Below are 18,379 nucleotides of genomic sequence, written 5' to 3'. Positions count from 1 at the left end.
TATATCTCCTTTGGAACAGCCTCTAATTATAACATATTTATGATTAAAATACTTATTTGAGCTAGGGAGAAGAAAATATCAAGAAGTTGGAGACAATATCATGAACATCTGTTTAGTGAAAAATAGCCTTATAGATGTGTGTATGACCACTAAGATCACTTGGTGAGTGTAACTTTGAACTTTCAAGCAAAAGGACTTTTGAACAAACTCCTGGAATTTAATTTGCATTAAGCAGACCATTTCTATATAAATGGGAATAGGGGACACTCAAATGCCCTTTCAAAACAATGAGGATTAGGCATCTATTCTAAAATAACGATCATCAGTATATATTAAGGCACAATAAATCAGGACAGTTCAGATCAGAGGTTCTCCAACGTCAGACTTTGGAACCAATATAAACTCTGCCTACAAAATTTAGAGGACTGAAGTTCGGGCTGAATTTTGTGTGTGTGTGTGAAGTTAGGGTATATAACTATAAGTAAATATATACAAACACACAAATGGGGCCAGTGTTGTGACACAGTAAGCTAAACTGCCGCTTGCCATGCAGGCATCCCATTTTGAACACTGGTTTGAGTTAAAGCTAGATCCCTGCTAATGTATATGAGAAAGCAGCTAAAGAAGGCCCAAATACTTGGGCCCCTGCCACCCATGTGGGAGACCAAGATGGAGTTCTAGGCTCCTAGCTTTGCCTTGGCCCAGTCCCAGCCATTGGCCCTTATAGTCATCAGAGGAGCATATCAGCAGATGGAAGATCAATCAATCTTCAATATCTTTCTCTCTCTCTCACTTCCCATCCTCCTCCCCTCCCGTCACTCAGCCTCTCAAATCTTTTTTATAAAAATTTATTTATTTATTTGATACAGTTACAGAGAGAGAAGGAGAGGCAGAGAGGTGTCTTCCATCCGCTGGTTCACTCCCCAGTTGGCCGCAATGGCTGGAGATGCACCAATCCAAAGCCAGGAGCCAGGAGCTTCTTCCGAGTCTCCCAGGTGGGAGCAGGGGCCCAAGCACTTGGGCCATCTTCAACTGCTTTCCTAGGCAATAGCAGAGAGCTAGATTGGAAGTACAGCAGCCAGGACTCAAACCGGTGACCATATGGGATGCCGGTACTGCAGGTGGCGGCTTTACCCGCTATGCCACAGCACCAGCCCCTAAATCTTAAAAAAATTAAAATTGTTATGATCTTTTAATACCAAAACATAGAGACAGTCATTACATTCATTGCAGTATCCTATTAATTCTTATTTCTGTGGACTCAAAAATCTTAAAATAAAAAAAAAAAATCAGATTGACACTGGTATGCAGGGACCAATGTTTAAGAGGAAAGAGAAGAAGAGAAACAGAATTCACTATTTATGGTAAAATAGGGCTAATTGATTTAACAAACATTTATCAAACATTTATTTAAGGACAAGCAAGGCACTTTATAATATCTGTATACTTTATTTTTATAATTTTATTTATAGAAAAAATGTTCAGAATGTCCAAAATAATAATTTGGACACTTAATAAAGGATAAAATTAATCTAATATATTCAATGTAAGAAGATATAAGCATAAATTGACTTAAAAATATTTGTGTACAAAAGTTACAATTTAAAAGTTAAGAGTAGCAAAAAGATAAAACAACCTTCTTGCAAGGAGAGGTGGTTATAATAGGGACCATGTGACAAATAGTAAGGTAATCATGTAAGAATATTATTTTCTCTATAGAAGTAGCAACAAAATAAATAAAAATCTAACATAAGAAAACAATATACATGTCAAAAGTATCAACAGAGAAACTTAAAGGTAACTTTTCATACTGACAATACACCTTTAAAACAAGGAACTCTTTACAAAGTAGTATACATAATACCTACCATGAAAAAATCGTAAGTTATTGATGCTTTACTTTGTATACTGTGTTTTTACTACAAACTCTTTCAAAGGTACACATGAACAAGGAATATGAAAAATAATTATAGCTCTCCAGACAAGCACATGCTTCAGCATTAAAGTGCCTTATTTTTCTAAGAGAAACCTTAGTTCAGTATTTTTCAAAAAGTGACCAATCATCTGCACACAGGAGATGATTAAATATGTGGATTCCTAGACCCCAATTGCAGACCCACTGAACTGCTTTCTGAAGCCTAGGTATCAGCATTTTAAACACTCAGCAGAGGAAGCACACACTAAAGCTTAAGAACCACTGCTTAACAAAAACCAAAAACCACTGCCTTTGCCTTGGATACTGTAAAGCTGCAAATATAATATACACATAAAAGAAAACAGACACAAAACCTAAGCCAACAGAAACTGAAACTCTTTCAAAATCAAAGCCAATCACTATGTTTTTTTTTTTTTTTTTTTTTTTTGACAGAGTGGACAGTGAGAGAGAGAGAAAGGTCTTCCTTTTGCTGTTGGTTCACCCTCCAATGGCCGCAGCGGCCGGCGCACCGCGGCTGGCGCACCGCGCTGATCCAAAGGCAGGAGCCAGGTGCTTCTCCTGGTCTCCCACACGGGTGCAGGGCCCAAGCACTTGGGCCATAGCAGAGAGCTGGCCTGGAAGAGGGGCAACCGGGACAGAATCCGGTGCCCCGACCGAGACTAGAACCTGGTGTGCCGGCACTGCTAGGTGGAGGATTAGCCTATTGAGCCGTGGTGCCGGCCCCAATCACTATGTTCCACTTTTCCTTCCAAACCTTAACCTCTGTGTTATCCAAAGATCTGTACTGCGAACACATTACCACCATTCTGTTGGGCAATTCACCTGCCCTTGACAGTTAACCTCCCCAGAGATGGATTCTAATCGTAACCTTCCAAAGGATATGTTCCAAGCTAAATCATTGCTACCAACCCTTTAATAAGCCAATCTGCCTAACCGTTCTCCCTATCCCCTACTCTTTTGCAAACATATAAATTTCCAAACTGGATACTAATGGCTACTTCCTACATTTTCTCAAGCAACAAACCTTGGCATCATCTTGGCTTTTTCTCCTTACCTTCACTAAAACTGCTTTAACTCTGATCTTCAGAGTCTTTGTCTTTTCTCTAGTTCAGAGATCACTACTGTTATCTGTGTCATTATCAAATTTAAATCAGGATACTGTTAACAGTATCCTAAGGAGTTTCTTATCTTCTAGACTTCCTCCTACTGCAATCTAGAATTTTAGTTTAGTGTTCTTCAATCTCTTTGTCAAGTATACATTCTGTGGAGTTTTCAAATAACATAGACACCTATATTCTATAAAGTTCAAAGATAAGATTGTTGTGGAACCAATATATTTGTTGTTTTTGCCATAAAACAAATGCTCTGCATCCATATCTTGGTTTTTACTGTTTTCTTTGAAGCATAAATAGTCCCTAAAAGGATACCTTGCCACAAAGATGACAATAGTAACAAATCAAATATCTAACACTCACTGCCTACCCATTATGCACCTTTCACTGAATTTACAAAATTAATACTACCTTTCTCTATTAGTGTACTGAGTATTAAGCTCCTTCCTCTCTCCCTCTCTTTTTACTTACCCTGCTAGAATAAAAATTCAAGCTCTCCTAGAGTGAACTAAACTGTGTGTAGTCTTTTCCTTACTTATTTTGCTGATCAAGCAAAGACTATCAAAAAAGCTTTTTGATTATGTATCACCATGTTTGTTAATGGGAAAAATACCAAATAAAAACAGGGGAAAACCTCATTTGAAAACAGGAGAAAACAGAGAACCTGTTCAAAGTTTCTTAAGGTCATAGAGTCGGTCAGTATTTTAAAATAGCTCTACTGAAGGGTCACTAAAGAAAATAAATTAAGAAAAGCTCAATTAAAAAAAGTCTGTTATTCTAATTTTAAAACAATTTCAAATCTTTAAGATTTTATTTATTTATTTGAGAGGTAGAGTTACAGACAGTGAGAGGGAGGGAGGGGGGGAGGGGGGGGTCTTCCATCCACTGGTTCACTCCCCAGATGGCTGCAACAGTCAGAGCTGCACCCATCCAAAGCCAGTAGCCAGGTGCTTCCTCCCGGTCTCCCACGTGGGTGCAGGGGCCCAAGCACTTGGGCCATCTTCAACTTTTCCAGGCCATAGCAGAGAGCTGGATGGGAAGTGGAGCAGCCAGGACTCGAACGGGCGACCATACTGGATGCCAGCACTGCAGGTGGCAGCTTTACCCACTACACCATGTGCTGGCCCCACAATTTCAAATCTTTGTTTCAGGACAAACACCAACATTTACATTCACTCTTTCACTTTTAGACTTTCTGATTTCAATTTAAAAGATTTATTTCTGTTTCAAAGATTTCCCTCCTTTGTTCATAATTTCAATTTTAGATGTTTGCTAAAGAACAATCGTTCACTAATCAATTTTTCTGTTTATCCTAAACAACTATGCTGGCTGAACCTCTACCTCATCCTTCATAGTCTCAAACTATGAAGAAATATTAAACATCTGAAACAGGCTATTTAATCCTTGATTTGGAAAATGCTGTTCTCAATTGCTAACCTTTGTAACACCATTTTTCTCTGGACTTAGTTTATAGAGCCAAAAAATTCTGTGTTTTCTTCTGCTTCAAAATCAATAATCTTGGTCATTTTAACTACATTTGTATTGTTATCTTTACTATTAACATGGGACTTTTAGAAAAGTATAATGAAGATCACTCATAATTCCATGACCTTGAGAAAAACATTGTTAACCGTTTAGTACCTACTTTTATTTTTCTGCCTAACATTTGAGCTGGATGGGTTTATGTGATAAAATGTGTTAATTTTGGCATGTACAATAAGTAAATTCAGGGACTGAATGAATTGATGAAACTTCCTATGATGAAGATATTCATAAAATAGGCTTAAAAATCAAAACTAAAAGGAACACAGATCTTACTTTTATTCCCAAGAGCTTCAGTTTTTTAAATTTTCTTGGAATGTTTGCATGACTACTTTAAGTTTGGAAAAAGAAACACCAGGAAAATAACAACCATTACTGGAATGGGCTCATGTGAATAGGATTATGGGGGAAAAAAATCATACAAAGGAAACCGAAAATACACATGGTTCAACTTCAATTCTCAATCTGACATGTTGTCATCAGGCAGCACATTTGATTAAATAATAAAGTTGTGTTTGGAAAGCAAAATTGGTCATTTCTTACTATAAATCTGTCTACAAATCCTATGATATATTTGAAGTATTTTTGGTCAGATTTTGTTGTGGCAGAGCAGGTAAAGTTGCTGCCTGCAATGCAGGCATCACATACACGCAGAGATTCAACTCCAGGCTACTCCACTTCCAATCCAGCACCCTGCTAATGCACCTGGAAAAGCAGTAGAAAATGGCCTAAGTGCTTGAGCCCCCACTCCCACATGGTAGATCCAAAAGATGGCTGGTGGCTTTGGCCTGGCCCAGCCCCAGCCAATGTGGCTATTTGGGGAGTGAACCAGCGGATGGAAGATCTTGCTATCTCTTCCCCTCTCTCTGCCCCTGTAACTCTTCCAAATAAATCAATCTTTTTAAAAAAAAATGCACACATATTTTCATTTACATAAATTCAGTCTAAATATTGGATGGGCATTGTGCTGCAGGAGGTTAGGCCACCAACTGGGATGCCTGCACCCCATGCTGATTACAGCCCCAGCTACTTTGCACATCTGATCCAAACAGACTGCTGAGGCCATAAATGATGGCTCAAGTACTTGCATTCCTGCTACTCATGCGGGAGACCTAGATGGAGTTCCTGGATCCTGGCTTCCAACTGGTGTAGCCCCTGCTATTGCAGGCATTTAGGGAGTAAACCAGCGGATGGAAGCTGTCACTCTGCCTTTCAAATAAATAAATCTTTTAAATTTTTTTTTAAGGACTGTCTCCTATGTACAAATGGCTAACACCAGAAACATCCTTTCTCATCACCACTAGTAGGCATTTCCCTCCCATTTTCTTTTAGTAACTGCTTCAGATACCACTACTGCCTAGAAAACAGATCTTTATCTCCAATTCTCACTTTATCCTTATCCCTACTGACACAGGACCTCCAAGTAGTAATACAATATAGGCAGTAAAATGGAGCAGAAAGGGGAAAAATGGTTTAAAAAAAAAAAAAAAAAACAGAAAAAGGGACTGGCATTGTGGTACAGCTGGTTAAGCCTCAGCCTGTGATGCTGGCAAACCATACAAGCACCAGTTAGGGTCCTGAGTGCTCCACTTCAGATCCAGCTCCCTGTTAATGCATCTGAAAAAGCAGCAGCAGATGGCCCATAATGCCTGGTACTCTGTCATCCACATGGGAGACCTGGATGGAGTTCTAGGCTCCTGGCTTCAGCCTGCCACAGTCCCAGCCAATGCAGCCATTTGGGGAATGAAGCAGCAGATGGGAGATCTCTCTAACTGTTTCAAGTAAATAAAATAAAATAAACAGGAAAAAAAGAAAACAAGTGTATTAAAACTCCCTGGTAGGGCCGGCACCATGGCTCACTTGGTTAATCCTCTGCCTGTGGCGCCAGCATCCCATATCAGCACCAGGTTCTAGTCCCGGTTGCTCCTCTTCAGTACAGCTCTCTGCTGTGGCCCGGGAGTGCAGTGGAGGATGGCCCAAGTGCTTGGTCTCCTGCACCCGCATGGGAGACCGGGAGGAAGCACCTGGTTCCTGACTTCGGATCAGCGCAGCGCCGGCCATAGCGGCCATTTGGGGAGTGAACCAACGGAAGGAAGACCTTTCTCTCTCTCTCTCTGTCTATAACTCTGTCCAAAAAAAAAAAAAAAACAAAAAAAAACAAAAAAAAAACCTCCCGGGTAGTCTTTACAATCTACCCACCTATCTATTGCCCCAATTCGAAGCCTTCTCATGACTATCAACAAACGTCAGCTTGAGGGCCGGCACAGTGGTGTAGTGGGTAAAGCTGACACCTGCAGCACCAGCATCCCATATGGGCACTGGTTCGAGTCCTGGCTACTCCACTTTCAATCCAGCTATCTACTATGGCCTAAGAAAGCAATATAGGATGGCTGAAGTCCTTGGGTCTCTGCGCCCACACGGGAGACCCAGAAGCTCCTGGCTTTGGATCAGTACAGCTCCAGCTGTTTTGGCCAACTGGGTAGTGAACCAGTAGATGGAAGACTGACCTCTCTCTCTCTCTGCCTCTCCTTCTCTCTTTGTATAACTCTAACTTTCAAATAAATAAATATATCTTTAAAGAAAAAAACCAGCTTGACAACTGAACTGGAAAACAGTGGAGTGAAATCTTTTCTTACGTCAGCAGAAAAATCTCATTTTCTTTATTCCTCCTGCTTTATTTTCAATTCCACTACCAGAGTTAACAGAAAACTTTATTCTCCAACCTAACCTTGTCTAGCTCTCACTACTGTCCTTAACATTCCATGACTATTTTCCTTCTTTCTTCATTCCACACAAATTTATTTCCTTCCCTACCATCTCTCCCTTAAAAACCCACAGCCTCAACTCAGCTAATCATACCTATCTCAGGGATCACCCACTCTCATCAATTTATAACCTTTTCCCTAACCCAAATTCTAGGACTGCTTCCTGTTTCCCATGTTCCCTCTCATTCTAACATTTGGAGTCATATGGGCTTGGAATTGGGGTGGAGGTTTTTATTCTCATAAGATACACAGAATGCTAATGATGAACTATTTAAACTTCAAGCACATTAGTCTTTTTGGGACTTGCTAATTCATCTATAAAATTAAGGGGCTAGATTACCACGCCACAATCTGGCCGACAGATTTCTAAGCCTTAATGATAGAGAAACTAAATCTGAGGTGGAAAGCTGGAATTTTCTAAAGGAACTCAGATACGCTTGCTATTAAGCCATATTTGCGAATCACTGATAAATGCTAAGGTTCCTTCTGGTCTAACATTCTAAGAGATGAAACTGAATTTTCACTATATTTTCTGGTAGGGAAATTATAAAAGGAGAATAGTTTCCATAGTTATTAGTGCTGGAGTTCAGGTATGTACTGATTAAACAGGTCTCTGTAAGTTGACTTAGCACCTACGCAGCCCCTCTATTACTATTTTAACAGCTTACTTGCAAATGAAATTTGTAAAACACGATAGACTAGAGAACATCAATATTACAATACCAAGCCCCCCCAAAGTAAAACACTAAAAATTATTTGGAGGAATTATTTGCACAGACTGTTTTCACAGGTGGCCTTCATACAACTAAAATTTGATCTATTTGTCAGAAATAAAGGTAGAAAAGGAACGTTTATTAGGATCATTTATACTGCTAGTTCACTGCTAGGGCTTTGTATATCACTGAACAAAGCCTAGAGAAGTCTAGATTATTGGTGGAATTCAGGGTATTAAAATGCCTAAATAACAGTCTCATTCAAATGTTTAGACTGCTAGGACTTTATCTTCCCAGAAGCCTACTAGATCATTCACTCACTTATGAACTACATGTAACTATTCCAGCTCTGGTAACTTTCAACTACCAATTCTCATTCTAAGTATGTTCCTGTGGTTGATAGTCAAGATTAAAAACACGTTTAAACATGTGGGAAATAATCTAGAACAAACTGCGTTTGAAGAGATGATGGCACTTTAGCTTTGTGTTAATGTAAGTGGAACCTATTCATAAATGAATAATACAATAATGAAAGTATTATAAAAAGGTAAAAATGGAAACAATTATATGTTAGTCATCTTCTTTAAAAAGATGCACTTCATTTTCTACAAAATACCATGGTAAATTGCAGGGAAGTGTGTCCATTTATTTCATTTCTCCAAATAACAAAAATCTACAGTGAATGCCATTATGTAAGTACATTCTTTGAGTATCAAGACCGATGCAGTTGTTGCTATGGTAACTACTCATTTTACTGAATAAGTTGTGGGCTGAGGTTGAAAGCATTTTTAAAAAACAAATTTCAACATCCCTAACTATGGAACTGTTCCTATTGCTACCTATTAAAAAAAAAAACCATAAACCATCTTTGGGGATGATTACTCAAGTAGCCTCCATTAAAGCTAGGCTTGGGTTGCTAAGGGGAAAAAGCTTTGAACAGTTTGAAAAATGCAACATCACCTTTATTCAAAGCAACAAGACACTGAGTTTTAACTTTCTAGAGTCACTGAAGTGTATGACTCAAAAGTTACCATACCCTTCCAATTCTCTGTCCCTTCACTGCCATAACTTTGCTCCTACTAAACTATTAACACTAACACCAGAAAGCTGCTGACTTTGCAGTCTGCAATTAAGCTAAGTGAAAACTACTGAAAATTATCCACCACCATTTTGATACTCAGAGAAATTTCTGAGCATACAAAACAGAATTTTCACTGCCAAAAATAATGTAAAATTGCTCTGCTCAGGAGTCTATATTTAAAAATACCCAGGCTAACTGTAGACTCCAACTAGAATCATTCCTCAGGCAGAAGCAAAAGCTGGGAATGATCACTCAAGATCTTCCACGGAGGGGGTTCCCACTGATGGTGGCTTCTTAGGCAACTGCTTTCAGAAGGCTCGGTAGTTACAGACTCTTCAAACCAAGCAGTATTTTCAGAACCTGCCCCAGATTTCGCCCTCACCCGCCTAACTAAACACTAAGATCAAGTATTTGGAGAGTGGGGGTGGCAGGCGTGGATGCAGCCCGTCCTCCTTTTAACAAGATGAAGTTCAGTCCGCGAAAAGGCCTGCTGACTTTGCAGCCCGGGAAGCCAATTCCAAGAGGCTGAGCAGGGCCCAAGAACGAGGGTCCGGCCAGGAAGTCGAAGGAACAACAGGCTGGTCAGCGCCAGGGAGTGAGGGGCAACTCGGGCTGCCTGCCGCCGGCCTGGCGCTGGCTGCTGGTACCTGTCCTCGCGCTGTCCCTTGGCGTCTCTCGCGACGAGCGGCCCCTACCTCTCCCGTGTGAGCGCGCGCGGTGACGACAATCTCAGCACCCCAGCTGGGGACAGGGATTTGGAGGGGGTGGGGACTCAGTTCCTCCACAGGCCTGGAACTCTCCCGAAGGGCCCTCGAAGAAAAGGGGGCGGGAGGAGCATGCCCGACGCCCACGGAGGACTCGGACCCGGCCTGGGAAAGCGGCACCGGCAGCGGCTGACGTGCAGCTCCTTTAAGTTCCAATGGTGGCCTCTCTGGGGGAGGGGAGAAGTGACCAGGGGTTGGGGTGATGACGCCTCCCCTCCCCCCCCACCCCAGCTCGCTGTTTACCTTCTCGGTACTTCTTGCGGAGTCGCCGGTGGACGCTCTTCACCACTCCCGAGAGCTTCTCCTGCTCCAGCTTCCGCTCCTGCTCCCGGGGCGGCGGAGTGTTCCGGGGCCCGGCCCCCTGCCCACGATCGGCGCTTCGGCGGCCGTCCCCCGGCTCCATATCACAGCCGCCGCCGCCGCCCCTCAGGCCCCCGCAGACGCTCCCCTGACGGAGGAGGTGGGGAAGGAGAAGGCAGCAGCGGAGGCAGCAACCGGAGGCGGCTGAGGCACAGGAGCGACAGCTTCGGAGGTGGTCCTTTACCCCAACGCGCAAGTTGATTGGTGGACTGTGGAAGGCTGGGCGGAAACGGAAAAGGCCGAGAGCCAATGGTCGGAGAGCGCCGGCGGCGCACCAGGTTGTTTGGGAAGGCGAGCAGCTGGAGGAGGCGGGGCTTGTGGGCCGGGCGCTGGAGCGGTGGGAGGGCTTGAGTGCGTGTGCTCTTCACTCAACGGTCCCGCCCCGGAGTCTGTGCGCAGGCGCTTTGCAGGGCCTCAGGAGCCGCGAAGTGCTCGGCGCGCTTGCGCAACCCAAGTTTGCTTACTTGGGGGCTTCATTCTGTTGTCCAGCTTTCCTCACGTCGTCCGCGGCCGTCAGCGTCTGCGATTTATAATCTGGCGCGGCGCAGCGAGGGTCATCTACCTGAGCCTCTCCTGCACCATGTCACAGCTAAGGTTCCCTTTAGCTTCGGGGACTTTCAGATGATTTGGCAGGGAGGAGGTCTGCCTACAAAAAGCTGATTTAGGTCACCAGCCGACGAAGGTAGCCGATGGTGGTAGCCTGCAGTGCTGCTGCTGGTCTAAGAAAAGAGAAAATGGGGATAGGACAGGGCCGAGAAAGGCAATAGGAGATGCGGGAGGAGGGGGAAAGATGGCAACCCCACAACATTCCAGAATGTTTGCAGTCCCACGGTGTTGGAGGAAGCCTGTCCTGGTGGAAGTCGCTGCAGAACTTTCAAGAATCGGTGGAGGTGACCGCCCGCCCTCCCATTTGGAGGGTTAGGCTATGCAGAGTGTGCCTGAGTGGGAATGGCATCCACTGTGCCTCCTCGCCTCCTTTCCTTGGTTTTGGGGAGCCCCCTGGGGGAATGTGATTACTGACTTCAGGCCCAGAAAGGTGGAACACTGCGCGCTAGAGAGAGAGATGTCAACTCCGCAGGAGCTCCTCAAGTTGCCTGCAGCTGCTGGAGCGTTGGCTGTCCAACATGGGAGTCCTTGATGAATTGTTAGCTTATGACTACCTCCGCTTTGCAGTTGTTACACGATATAGGAACATTGTTGCAAAGGAGGTCTTTTTTTTTCTTTTTTTTTTTTTAAGATTTATTTATTTGAAAGAGTTACACAGAGGAGAGGCAGAGAGAGAGAGAGAGGTCTTCCATCCACTGGTTCACTCTCTAACTGGCCGCAACGGGCTGGACCTACACTGATCCAAAGCCAGGAGCTTCTTCAGTGTCTCCCTCACGGGTGCAGGGGCCAAGGACTTGGGCCATCTTTCATTGCTATCCCAGGCCATAGCAGAGAGCTGGATCGGACGTGGAGCTGCCAGGACTAGAACGGGCGGTCAAATGAGATGCCGGTGCTTCAGGCCAGGGCGTTAGCCGTCTGCGCCACAGCACCAGCCCCAAGGAAGTCTTTTTGATCAATGATTTTATTAATGTGAATAAAACTCACTGCTTTCTGAATAAGTGAAGACCCTGAAGAACAACGTATTCCACCCGCTCTCCAGAACACAGGAGGAGTTGGAGACTGGGAGGTGAAGGGAGACTATTAGACGAATTTAAAGACAGATGATGTGTCCCTACCAGCCCAGTAAAGAGCCAGATCAAATACAGAGACGTGGACACGTAACCTTTAAAAGAATGAATTATACTGAGTGAATTAAGCCAGTCCCAAAGAGACAAATATCATTTGTTTTCCCTGATCGGTGACAACTGAGCACCAAAGGGGAAACCTGTTAAGTGAAATGGACATTATAAGAAACAATGAACTGATCAGCTCTTGTCCTGACTTTAGATGTACAATGTAATACTTTATCCTTTTTAGATTTTGTTGTTGTTGTTGTTCTAGTACTAGTGGTTGAACTCTGTAATTAACACACAATTATTCTTAGGTGTTTAAATTTTAACGGAAAAGTGATCCCTGTTAAATTTAAGAGTGGGAAAAGAGAGGGAGGAGATGTACAATTTGGGACATGCTCAATCGGACTTGCCCCAAATGGTGGAGTTAGAAATGTGCCAGGGGATTCCAACACAATCCCATCAAGGTGGCATGTACCAATGCCATCTCACTAGTCCAAGTGATCAATTTCAGCTCACAATTGATAGCTCTGATAGGTCTAAGAGTCAAAGGGATCACACAAACAAGACAAGTGTCTGCTAATACTAACTGATAGAATCAAAAAGGGAGAGAAGGATCCAACATGGGAAGTGGGATACACAGCAGACTCATAGAATGGCAGATGTCCTAAACAACACTCTGGCCTCAGAATCAGCCCTTAAGGCATTCGGATCTGGCGGAAGAGCCCATGAGAGTATAGTAGGCATGGAAAGCCAAGATATCATGGAAAAAAAAAAAAAAAGACCTAAATGAAAGATCTCTGTTAGTGAGATCCCAGTGGAAAGAACGGGGCCATCAAAGAAGGAGGTACCTTTCTCTGAAGGGAGGAGAGAACTTCCACTTTGACTATGACCCTATCGGAATAAGATCAAAGTCAGCAAACTCTAAAGGCTTCCATAGCCCTGGCAACTCATGACTAGAGCCTAGGGAGACTACTGACGCCATGAACAGGAGTGTCAAATTGTTAAGTCAACAACAGGAGTCACTGTGTACTTACATCTCATGTGGGAGCTGTCCTTAATGTGTTGTCTAATGTGCAGTGATGCTATAACTAGTACTGAAACAGTATTTTTATACTTTGTGTTTCTGTGTGGGTACAAACGTATGAGGTCTTTACTAATTATATACTGAATTGATCTTCTGTATATAAAGAGAATTGGAAATGAAAAAAAACAACCTGGTGTTAAATTGGAAATGGCATAGAAAATTAATTAATTTTAAAAAAATATTATGTAGGATCTCTGTCTTTAATGTGCTGTACATTGTTATTTAATGCTATAATTAGTACTCCAATGGTAGTTTTTTCACTTTGTGTTGCTATGTGAGGGCAAACTGTTGAAATCTTTACCTAATATATACTAAACTGATCTTCTGTATATAAAGAGAATTGAAAATGAATCTCTATGTGAATGGAAGGGGAGAGGGAGCGGGAAAGGGGAGGGTTGCGGGCGGGAGGGGGAAGCCATTGTAACCCATAAGCTCTACTTTGGAAATTTATATTCATTAAATAAAAGTTTAATAAATGAAAAAAAAAAAGAGTAAGGAGTCATATCACAAAGACAGATCCAACCACGAGTACAATACCTACTAAACTTTCCTCCTAAACAAGGCACCTAACTTTTCAGAGTTTAATTTCCCTCACCTGAACAAGAATAACAACTTACTTTCTCAGATTATTTTAAAGATCAGATGAAAATTGCCTAAAGGTCTGAAGAAAAAAAAAAGAATAAATTATGAAGAGAGATTACAAGGAAGTGCCAGAGAGGAGTAAAGAAAATAAAAGTCACCTGGAAACCCACCACTGTCAACAAACCGTCAATTCTTTCCTTGTACATATCAATTGCAAGTGGGAAATGTTAATGCCTATGTGGTAATCTGTTGCAAGAGTAGTCACCACTTCAGGAATCAATCCCAAGTTACATATTTACATTGTCTATATTACAAGACATGCTGAGGGGCCTACGCTGTGGCACAGTGAATACTTAAAGCCCCAGCCTGCAGCACCAGCGCCCATCACCAGTTTGAGTCCCAGCTGATCCGCTTCTGATCCAGTTCCCTGTTAATGTGCCTAGGAAAGTACTGGAAGAAGCTCCTGGATCCTGGCTTCAGATGGCTCAGCTCCAGCTGAGTGAACCAGCAGATGGAAGACCTCTATATCATGCCTGCTTTCTCTCTCTCTGTCTGTCTCTACCTCTCTGTAACTTTCAAATAAATAAAAATAAATCTTTAAAAAATAAATATTTGAAAAAAAGACATGCTGAGATGAACTACTTTATACAAATTTCTTAGTATCAATTATATGTTTCAGCTTACTGAATTCCTTTAAGTCAAATGCCTGAGTCTAAGGATCAAACCAGGCTTGGAGTTTTAAAATTAGTTAATTTTATTTATTTGAAAAGCAGAGAGATGGGGTTGATGAACTTGGAAGAAGAGAGAGAAGAGACAGCTAGGACAGACCTGCTGTCACCCACGAGTCATGTTCCCAGGAAGCTGGAGTTGGATGTGGAGCCTGAATTTGAGCCCAGGCAGTCTGATATATGGAATATGGGCATCCCAAGCAGTCTCTTAACTGCTAGGTGAAATATCTGCCCAAACATAATATAGTGTTTTATATATATTATCAAATTCCCTTCTAGAAGATGGTACTGGTTGTGCTACCTCCTGTGCACATGTTGATGTTTATTTCAGTGCACTGTTACCAAATGCAGACATTAAAAATTGGTAGTCATTGAGTTTTTTAATTCTTAATTTTTATAAGGCAGAGAGAATTAATTCTATCCATTGGTTCACTCTCTATATTCTTGCGACAGCCAGGGGTGGGCATTGCAAGTGGCATTTTAACTGCTACTCTAAACTCCACCTCTGAGATTTTTTTTTAAAGGTCTCTATTTTAAAGAAATCTGTGGGAATTTCCTTCTGTGTCTTAACTTGACAGTATAATATTTAACTTAAAATATCAAAAAGAATAAAAAAGGAAGCAGGTTTTTGATGCATTAGTCTTTGGATGACTGCAACTCATATTGGAATGAACCCTCTGCTCCAATTCTAGCTTCCTGCTAATGTTCACCCTGGGGAGCAGCAGAGGATGACTCGGGGTCTTGGGTTCTTGCTACCCACAAGGGAGAGCCAGATTAGGTTCCGGGCTCCTGGCTTCCATTTAGCTCAACTCTCCTGTTATGAGTCTAAGTTAGCTGTCTTTCTACCTTACAAATAAGATGAGAACAAATTAAACATGTTTTAAAAAGAGTATGCAGCACCTATTTAAAAAAAAACAAAAGCATAAAAAGGAACTTATTGATCTCTCTCTCCATCTACCCCTCTCTGTAACTGCCTTTCAAATAAATAAATCTTTAAAAAAGAAAATACTGGTGTTTACTTTTAAAAAAGAAAAAAGAATTTAAGACTATTTACTTATTATTTTCAAGTAAATTGAAGAGCCTACATTTCCCATTTGTTTTTTACACCCCACTTTGCTGAGAAGCAGCTCAAGCAGTAGCAAATAAATTTTATTTTAAATCTGCACAAATTCACATGGGGCATAGAGTGACAAGTCCTGAGTTTTCTTAACAGGACTTGGAAACTGGCTGAAGTCCGCAATGTAAAAGCAAATTTATAACTACCCTCCTCCAATGAGATTAGGGGGGAAAAAAGAAAAGCACTTTCTATTTGTTAAGGTAGCACAGAGAGGAATGATAATGGGATTTTTCACTTAAGTGAAGTAAGTGTACTAATTGCTGTTAAATGGAAAGAAGCTTGGTGCCATATTCAACCAACAACCCCTATACCCAGGAAACTAGAACTTTCCTTCCCTTGTAGTGACAAGTTTTTATTTACTGTAAACATCCTATTTTTAAAAATTCTCTCATTATTATTTCAAATGACTCTTGGGGGAAAGGAATGTTGGAATAAAACCTTCTTTACTGAGCAGAGCAAACCATTCTGAGAAAGAGGCATTTCAGCACTAAGCCCCTGCTAACTAAATTTCTCATTCTCATTCTTTGCCAGCTTCTTCACCCTTCTCCATGTGCATGTAATATTTCCTCATAAACTTCCTATGTCAAACAGCCACTCAGTAGGGAAAAGTTCTTTAGTAAGAAAAAAGACCTCGTTCTCTTTATTTACTGTTACATTCTTAGTGCAGAAAACAAATATCTACAGATGACATAAGGAGTCATCATATTTAAATTATGAAATATGCTTTATTTTCAATGACAATGCTAAACATATGAATTGGTGATGAAAAGTAAGTTTTAGAAATCAAAATCAAAATCTGAGATGCGGTGCTGAGTCAACCAATACATTCTGAGTGCACGCTGCAAAAATGTTGTCCATTTCATTTGGGCATTATTGAGTCATGTAGAAGAGCGGAGACTATGTAATGGAAATTGGGGTTCTTTGAGTTATCTATAGCATTTATTCTTATTCTTTACTGATTATTTTGATATTGTATATTTCACTTTGGTCTTTATTATCAAAATCCTAAGAACAATTAGATTTTAATGTCATAGATTATTAGTATTAAAATTATGTTATATTTTGTAAATATACAAAAGTGGGCATCAATAGTGAAAAAAGACTTGGTCCAAATCATTATTAATGGAGATAGAGCTGTGTTCTACACTGGACAAATCTTTGGCTCATGACTATTTAAAAATAAGATTTTTAAAAGTTGAATTCACATGAATGCTGGAGGGGCAGGTGCTGTGGTGCAGTGGGTTAAAGCCCTGGCCTGAAGCTCCGGCATCCCATATGGGTGCTGGTTCTAGTCCTGGCTGCTCCTCTTCTGATCCAGCTCTCTGCTATGGCCTGGGGAAGCAGTAGAAGATGGCCCAAGTCCTTGGGCCCCTGCACCTATTTGGGAGACCCGGAAGAAGTTCCTGACTCCTGGCTTCCGATCGGCGTTGCTCCGGCCGTTGTGGCCATCTGGGGAGTGAACCAGCAGATGGAAGACCTCTCTCTCTCTCTCTGCCTCTCCTTCTCCCTGTAACTCTGTCTTTCAAATAAATAAAATAAATCTTAAAAAAAAATGAATGCTGGAAAAATATTTTCAAAATAATTGATTTCAGTTAACTGCTATTTGAATAAATTTTTAAAACAATATTTATTATTTGAAAGGCAGAATTACAGAGAGCAGAGAGGGATCTTCCATCCACTGCTTCACCCCCCAAATGACCACAATGGCTGGAGCTGAGCCAATCTGAAGCCAGAAGCAAGAAGCTTCCTCTGGCTCTCCTGAGCGGGTTTAGGGACCCAAGCACTTGGGCCATCTTCCACTGCTTTCCCAGGTGGATTAGCAGGGAGCTGTATAGGAAGTGGAGGAGACTCCAAATGGTGCCCATATGGGATGCTGGCACTGCAGGCTGCAGCTTTACCCGTTACATCATGGCATCAGCTCCTGAATAAATTTTGCCCATGAACTTAATACCTAAGTAGCAAATTCAAAATTTTAAAAGGTAGAGGTATCATTAATTGTGTAAATTAGAAACTCTTGAAAAGCTTTTTATTTTTCATTTTTTATTTCAATCGAACTTTCTTTGAAAAATGTATTTTATGTTTTGATAGAAACAGTGGAGAACTGGAAAGAAAAATATTTTCATTGATATATTTTCATTCAGTGTGGCACATTTAGAAACTTTGTGCTTATGATGACAGGGTTGTTTAATTTAAAAAATTATTTTTGGGGGTGGGCATTTGGCCTAGCAGTTAAACTGCTGGTTAAGATGACCACATCCCACATTGGAGTAACTGGGTTTGAATCTGGCCCTGACTCCTGATTCAAGCTTTCTACTAATGCAAACTCTGCCAGTAGTGGCGATGGCGTAAGTAGTCGGGTCCTTGCTACGCACAGAAGACATCTGAATTGAGTTCCCAGCACCTGGTTTCATCTAGCTGAGCTTAGCCCCAGCCATTGCTGGCATTTGGGAAGTGAAACACTGCATGAGATCTGTGTGTGTGTCTCTATCTTCGCCTCTCTACCTCCAAAAAAAAAAAAAAATCACATTTATATCTACTGCAGATTTTCTCTGCAAGTCTTAATATATCTGCCAACATGAAAAATATTTACAATAACACAGACATCAGCTATCTTTCCAGAGTTAATATACAGAATGGTGTTAGTACTAGTAATAATTACAAGTGACAACCACTAATAAATGCCTAACTCTAAACATGACTATAAAATTTACAGTATCTATGTGATATACTAATTAATAAAATATATGCAATAATCATAACAGGGCTGATGTAAGAATAGGCGTCATAGAAAATTAGACATGTTCTTCCAGGTGATAGATTATGTCCTTATAATCAAGTATAGAACTGAGAGATTTTCTATGTCCTAATTCCAGATTT

At 41.4% G+C, this 18,379-nt stretch overlaps 1 protein-coding gene across 1 annotated transcript in view; it reads right to left on the bottom strand.

The window, feature by feature from the left end:
* The window catches only part of BMT2 (base methyltransferase of 25S rRNA 2 homolog), a 126,488-nt gene extending 116,071 nt beyond the window's left edge, over positions 1–10,417 (bottom strand). Inside the window, 1 exon segment of the mRNA XM_062208953.1 lies at positions 10,157–10,417. Within this exon segment, the coding sequence (XP_062064937.1) occupies positions 10,157–10,316 (160 nt within the window). The 5' untranslated portion in view covers positions 10,317–10,417.
* Between the last annotated feature and the right edge of the window lie 7,962 nt (positions 10,418–18,379).

This window comes from Lepus europaeus, chromosome 1 (assembly GCF_033115175.1).
Source record: "Lepus europaeus isolate LE1 chromosome 1, mLepTim1.pri, whole genome shotgun sequence".
In the NCBI taxonomy this organism is placed as follows: domain Eukaryota; kingdom Metazoa; phylum Chordata; class Mammalia; order Lagomorpha; family Leporidae; genus Lepus; species Lepus europaeus.
The sequence above is the reverse complement of the archived record's forward strand: the minus strand, read 5'-3'. Positions and strand labels throughout refer to the sequence as shown.